Below are 7,381 nucleotides of genomic sequence, written 5' to 3'. Positions count from 1 at the left end.
TGCAGCTTGAAAGAGTTCTGCGCATTTAGAGCTGTATCAGGCACCTTTCAGTATTGTAACTGTTCATGATGAAGAAAAGCTCATCCACTGAAATAAGAATTAAAATTCTTTCTGCTACCAGAAGACTTCTGCCACAGTTTTTTAGTCAACTTCATGGTTTTTTTAAACCTTTCTTCAAGGACACAGAACAGTCCCACTGTGCTGAATCCTGGCCATCCTGCCAAGCTTTCCGTTGGAGCTCACTTCGCTACCATCTATTTACTTCACCACACGTCGTGTGTGCTTTAGGTAGTTTTGGCTTAAGCTTAAACAGCAAATGAGAAGAGACAGCTGCCTCTCCGCAGGAACTTCTCACTGGTGACCCTGGGGGCTGAGTTGGCAGAACTATCTGGACTTATAAGAAGGCTGTTCTACAAAACAGCGTTAGAAAACTCTATTCACATATTAACTGGAGTAAAATATTTACCTCAGATCAGGAAGTATTGTATTTTTTGATGAAGAAACAGGTTCTGTACTCGAGCAGATAGTTTTATGGCATTTTAAAGCTGACCTAATATGCCTACCTTGATTTAAAATAAAAAGACATCCCAATTCCTTTCACTAAGAAGTGAACTCTGCCAATAAAAAGGGCCTGAAGACTGAAATAAACTCACTTTAACAGTACTGAAAGGGAACAGATCTTCTCTTTAAAAGCCTTGTATACAGGGGTACTCAGATGGTTGTTAAAGTAAAAACAACATACAACAATATTTGCAAAAAAGCTTAATATAATCTTTGAGTCTATAAACTCCAAACAATAAATACGAAGTGTACATGGCACACCAGAGCAGCTAAATATTAAAACAAACAAGTACAAATCAATAACACTTACCTATATTGTCACTGATAAATTTGTCACTACTGTGATACAACACAAGCTTAATATACAAGGCATTTTTCCAAAGGAAAACCAGAGAACCAAGTTGATACAGAAGGTAAGGGAGAAGGGGAGACAAGTAACAAGGCACAAAAAACCTCTCTTGCTCCAACCCTGTAAGGCACCACTGTGCAAACGTGAAACTATCAAAACCTGTAGTGAAGTTCTAAATGTGTTTAAATGACTGGATAATGTATTTTGAAGATGACACTATGCTCATATCTTTGGGAATAAAAATACTTACAAACCTTTATTTACACTTATAGGCTTTTAAAAAACAAATTAGTGAAACAGGTGAATTGATACTCAAATACAGGAGTCAGTTAATTTCTCCCAGACAGCTTCACAAGTGCAACTTGGTCATGACCTATACTGGCCTTGTTAATAGAGTCCTGGATCCAATATGGTGCAGAGGGAAATGCTGCCAATTATGTCAAATTGTGTGTGGCACACCAGTCATTTTAACAAAACAGACTTCAGGGATTAGGGTGAGAATAAACTGATTTTCACTTGTAACCAAAAATGATTTAAATCCAGAGAAAAGGTCAGTAGCATTAATCTAACATCATACCTACAGCTCTTAATACCCAAAGTTTTAATTAATACTTCTATTTAAGAACTGGGCACTGGCATTTCTCTCCTATTCTGTTATCTGCTCAGAAAATCCATCATGAGACAAACTTCAGCAAAAACCTTCTCTCTTACGAGAAGGTTACAGATACATAATTAAGCTTACAAACTAAGTTCCCCCTTTTTTCTTATGTCCCATGATCTCTACTGCATCCCGCTAGAAGAAGTTTTTGTCTTCTCTCCAATTACATAGAAGTCCCCAGATTGTACTGAAATTACTTAAAATATGCACAGATTGGACAAGTTTTTGCAAAATGAGAAGGGGGTTTCACTAAAAACTAAGATTTTCTTCTAATGAAAGATTTAGGAGGCGCTCAGTTTCTCATGAGCTTCAGACACATGAATGACTTCTGTACTTGGGAACAATGTCAGTAGACTACACTTCCAAAACTTCTGCTTCCATTCTTGCAACTTGAACAACCGCACAGCACATAGTAAACAATCTGAATGAACTTGGCAATTCAGTTATTGGCTAAGTTTTGTTTTCTTACATGACATGTTTTACTCTTTTCACTCTACACTTAAATATCTTGCCACAAATCAAAACATTTAAGGTCAGACACAACCTGTAGCTTCAACGATGCTCAATCTACTGAGCGGCCAGAGAAGAAAATCAGGCCAACTATTACATTTTAAACAACAGAGGAACTGGAAAAAAGAACAGTCTTCTGTGATAAGTTAACATTCATACAGCTATTTGCTGAAAGGCTGTGCCAGCTTCGGCATGCTTCATCCCTTATATTCAGTCCTGTTTTAAGGAAATAACAATTTGAGCAAATACAATGTAAACAGAGCCAGGTAGACTGCAATAGTAAAGGACAACAATATCATTGATCTGACAGGTTTAAGGCCAACTATTTATGATTTGAAATATATCATACTTTTCCATGGCACTTAATACACTGAAAGTTAGTACTGGGTGACATTAAACAAGGGTATAGATATCCGTATCATATGTGATATATACATGTAGCTTCAGTTCCTAAAATAGAAAGTTCAAGTTTTCTTGCCCAAGTAAAATCAATCCATGAAAGACCACCTGTGTTTTGCTATACTGAATAAAGTAATATTACTGTTTTAATCAATTTAGTGCAAACTGACTTAAGTCCAAAGACATACCATTCCTTGATTTTTAGTCACTACTTACCAAATGCCCCTATTTCTTTAAAACACAAATACACTTTTTTTTTTCCTTAAAAGAACAGCAAACACTTGACAACTAGCATACTGTTCTAGTCTACGTTAACAAAACTTGCCGATATACAAATCATGTTTTGGTCATGCAGCACAGACCCATCCTCAAAATAATTCAATCAGTCAATCAGAAGAGGAGCACAGTGCCGGATTTTAATTAGCAGGTCATCCTGGCCACTCCGTACTCCAAGCTGACAACAGCAGGCTCAGCTTTCGAGAACTCTGCCACAAATTCACTGTAGCGATTGTCTGCTGTGTTGCTGCCCTCTATAGTTCTTACAGCATCATTCACAGGGATCAGTGGCTGCTCCTTCTTGAAGCGTGGAGGGGTCTTCAGTGCCATGGGTGCAGGATGAGCAGACTGCTGATGTTCCTTCACAAGGACTGCATCTGACTGCCCATTTCTCCGCTTTATTTTCTGAAATATAGAGAATAGTTACTAACAGCGAGCATGACTGCTTTACTGATAATATTCTGCTTTGAAAGGAAGCGAATCCACTTCTTTCGCTGGCCAACTCAGCGTCTGCAAAACCCTGTATTACATACCCTAGGTTAGATATGTAACAGTATTACTAGGTGTTAGGCCATTGGATAAGACATTTTTCCCCACAGTTTACAGCAGATGCCACAAGCACTGTAAGCTTAAAATTTGCAGCTGAGCAGAAGGCAGAAAGGTTGCCTGTTGATGTCTGTAGAGAAGGAGAGTTTCTTCCAGGCTTGCCCCTTGTTTTGTTGCTATCAAGATGGGAATACTTTCTGGAATACAGGCAGAGGAAGACAGACCTTGGTACTATTAACAAGCAGGGAGCTTGCAGTAGACCACGAGTCTTAGAGATAAAAAGCAGTTTCATACCTAAGCTCTTATGTCCTTCCTAAAAACCTTCTAAAAGACTTTTCCTTTAGATCTGAAAAGTGCCAATACAGTTTGTTCAAATGCAGGAATACACTAAAAGATGTCAACCAGAAAACAGGACTGGAGGAAAGGACCTATCCTGCAAGCACTGAGCAAGAGAAGAAGAAAGATTTGGATTAAGAATTTTTTTTTTTTTAATTCAGACAATCTCAGCCAGTAACTAGTTCAAGCTCCCAGTTAACTGAACTGATTTTTTTTGTCTCTTGACACCAACTTTTTGAAGATGGAAACATCAGTAGGAAAGTCTACATCAAGATTTCAACCAACTACATCTCTTCATCACTCAAGTGAGAAATGTGGGCTCAGGTGAAGTTAACACCTTGGAACAAGGTTCTAGAATATTCAAGACTGAGACTTCACTTTACATCTTGCTTATTCTTCAGCTTGCTTCATCTTGAGTTTTCATCTTGCTGCTTCAATTGTATGAAAACTTTTAAATATACAGTTATTATTTGAAACAGTTTAAGTGACCTGCATTCATTACAGTAGAATCAGTTTAGTAGTCTTTCTTCCTAGAAAAGCTGTATTTCTCCCCTCCCCCCCCAACATAACATAAAGGAGTTGTGTTACCATTTCTAGACACACAAAGTAGTAAAACTGATAATTAGAAAACTTTTGTGTTTCTTAAAAGGTATTATTCTGAAGTTTCAGCACCATAACTGACTATAATGAAGTATCAATTAAAAGCCACTGATTAAGTCATACTAGAATAAAGTGAGATACACTATTCAGTCTTTCCTGCCTGTTTACTGTAGCACCTAGTAGAAGTCACTTATAGAAATCTGACCTCTGGATTTAGCCTCGTCTTCAAATAAGCACTACAATGTATATGCCCCATAATTATGGTGACTGACAACAGCATGCACCTGCATATGAAGTTAAAAGAAGGATAATACTGCTTCCATTTTAGTAGCTATAATGGAAATAAAACATTTTCAGTCTCCTTGGTTTAGCAACACAGCTGTAGCTATGATGGGTACCTTGTTATCTAAGATAATGTAGGTTAAATTTAATGTGAAACTTAAGCCATCTTCAGTAATGCTTTGATAGTGGGAGCACTTTTACAGAATACAGTTCATCAGTAAAGCAAAATAAATTGTGCCTAAAAGCAAAACATTGGCTGCACAGTCTGGCATTCAGCATAGAAGCATACAGTGAAAGTCAAAGTCAACATTACATAGAATAAGTGCTAGGCCATACAGTAGTGACATTCGTGTGAAAGCTAGCAGCATTATTACAGACTGTAAGTGTGATTTTGAAGAACAAGTCACAAGTACACACACTTATTTGGTAATACTTACAGCTTCCAGTTCTTTAATGTCTTCCTCAAGTTGTTTATTTTGTTCACTCATGTTCATTATAAGATTGAACACAGATTGCCTGGGATGCATACTTCGATCAAACTGATGGTACATATTTCTCCAAAACCTGCATGGAGCAGACAGTTTTAACTACACAGGATAAGAACAAAATTGAAGAAGATACACTGTATATAATTTAACCTTACTTAAAATTGAATGATATTGTATTAGGCTCCAAAAGAGTTAGTTCTGGAGAAAAGTCTGGATTATACAGGGGATTCCGATACTTCTTTTGTTCATCCAGAAGGAATGGCCACAAGGAATAGGTCTTCTCTTTCAATCTTAAAGCAAGAAGAGATCAAGATCAAGACACTGACTGCAAGCAAAAGACAGAAGCTGTTCAACTCAACATAATAAATTGATCTTAACTTTTCAAAAAGTTACCAGAAATACTTATAAATGTTGTATTAAAAGCTCTTAGTAAAATCAACTTCCTCCTGGCGTATGCTAATGTTGGATAGAACTATCAGTTTTAGAAGTACTACTGCTTATGCTGTGCAAGTTTTGCCTAGTTGCAATAAATGCTTTTAAAATACAGTTTGAGACAAAGATGAACTGATGAAAACTTTACAGAAGTTTTCCAACTGAAAGCATTAGGAGACATCCTATTAATACTTTGACAGTAGTTAGTCTTGAGCAGGCAAGAATTTTAAAGGTTACCTAGAAATAGATTGGGGGAGGGAATGAAGTGATACTTCCAAACTTTTGCTTACGTTTGGGTTTTTTTTGGGGGGAGGGGGGGGGCAGGGGGAGAAGCAGCCTTATCTTTCCCTATGAAAAATGAGCATGGAATTTTCTTCCAGAATTAGAAAGATTGGTCTTCAGTATGCAAAAGCACAAGAAGCACTGCTGTTCCCTGATGCAGTTTAACATTTTCAGTACTACCAGTCCTGTCTCTATTTTTATTCAGAGCCTAAAATGAAGAAGAGTCACAGGAGTTCTTAGTCCGCCAGAATAAAGAAAAGACACATTACAATATGCCTGCTTACTTTAGTTCTTCTCGCTCTTTTTGGCAGTTTCCAAGGAAGTTACCAAACTGGCATGAATGGACATGTTCATGGATCTGAAGGAGGAAAGCTTCATTGTACTCAAAGGCTTGTGGAAACTGCTCCGTCAGATTCCACACACTTTCTAAAAACTGGGTGAACACTGGTGAGATCTCTTTTGGATCACCATCCAACTGACAACACCTGAAAAAGATTCCATAAACAGATTGAAACCGGTTTAAGTTAGAAATTAAAAGAGTCTTAGTTGCACTTGTTTTTACATGACAGCACGTTAATTTGACACTAGCTTTGGTTTGGAGATTGAGCACCTAACTTTGAGAACTGGGGCAGTTTTTGAATAGAAAGAAGTCTATATTTAAGCTATTTTTCTGACTTGTAAGTAATCACACGTCTGTATTCAGTACAGAAAAGCAACATAAGACAGTTAAGTTCCTTTGTGCCTATTACTTCCATAGTCAACATTTGGAGTATACCAGCTAAAAGCAAATTAATAAGCAGTAAATAGCAGCAAGGCTATTGTCATAGCTGATGATAGGCGGATCAAGGAAAAAACAGAACTCAACATACAGGACTTCTAAAGGTAGGCATTACTTCATCATTAAAAGTAAACATAAATGTAAACTCATTTTTAAAGATATCAAAACTAAGTGTTTTATATTGCCTAAATAGCTGGGATGTAGCTTTAGATTGACTGCGGCTAGGTCTGCATGTATGCAGACAGTGCAAAGCATCAACATCAGAGTAAGGCACCAGTAGCACTAGAAATTTAGGTCTGCAATATAAATCAATTATCCAATAGGTATTTAAATAAATAGCAATACACAAAGTGCATTGTCTACTGAAGATAGCTTACTCACTGCAAAGTTACTAGCAACACTACAGTAGTTTAACATCCACAAGTTGTCTTTTGTTTTTAAGACTACTTAGTTCAGGTTCACTGTGTACATTTTACTGTATTGAAAGAGTGAACTACCTGTCAGAGAACTTGTGCCCAAAGGAGATCCAATCTTTCTCTATCAAGACCTAGAAGGTAAAAAAAAAAAACAAACACTAAAATCTCATGTAAAATGTTACTCAATCTTACATCTATAGTATTAACCCCACAGGTTATCGATATATTGTATTTTGAGTCAAATAGTTGCTCCTACTGTAGTTTGTCACTTTGTAGTTCCTTTATTTTCTTGGAAGTCTTTCACTAGAGATTCTCAAAGCACATTTCTAAAACTAGTAAAAGAGTTTAGCAAGTTGACAATTGGATAACTGCTGTTAAGCCAGGCTCGCTTTAAGCATACTAATGTCGAATGGCTTCACAAGTAGATTATCAACCGGCTTGCAAGAAATTGCGAAGTATAAGAAAAAC

The 7,381-nt window shown here is 37.0% G+C and overlaps 1 protein-coding gene across 1 annotated transcript in view; it reads right to left on the bottom strand.

Annotated features, from left to right (window-relative positions):
- Window positions 1–628: 628 nt before the first annotated feature.
- MTMR6 (myotubularin related protein 6) overlaps window positions 629–7,381 on the bottom strand; it is a 21,764-nt gene continuing 15,011 nt past the window's right edge. The window contains exons 10-14 of the mRNA XM_009327877.1: window positions 6,995–7,044; window positions 6,004–6,204; window positions 5,161–5,295; window positions 4,955–5,081; window positions 629–3,158 (exon numbers count right to left, since the gene is read on the bottom strand). Of these exons, the coding sequence (XP_009326152.1) occupies window positions 2,898–3,158; window positions 4,955–5,081; window positions 5,161–5,295; window positions 6,004–6,204; window positions 6,995–7,044 (774 nt within the window). The 3' untranslated portion in view covers window positions 629–2,897. The remainder of the gene's footprint in view (window positions 3,159–4,954; window positions 5,082–5,160; window positions 5,296–6,003; window positions 6,205–6,994; window positions 7,045–7,381) is intronic.

This window comes from Pygoscelis adeliae, unplaced genomic scaffold (genome assembly GCF_000699105.1).
Source record: "Pygoscelis adeliae isolate BGI_AS28 unplaced genomic scaffold, ASM69910v1 Scaffold14, whole genome shotgun sequence".
Taxonomy (NCBI): domain Eukaryota; kingdom Metazoa; phylum Chordata; class Aves; order Sphenisciformes; family Spheniscidae; genus Pygoscelis; species Pygoscelis adeliae.
This window is presented reverse-complemented; position numbering and strand designations above follow the sequence as displayed.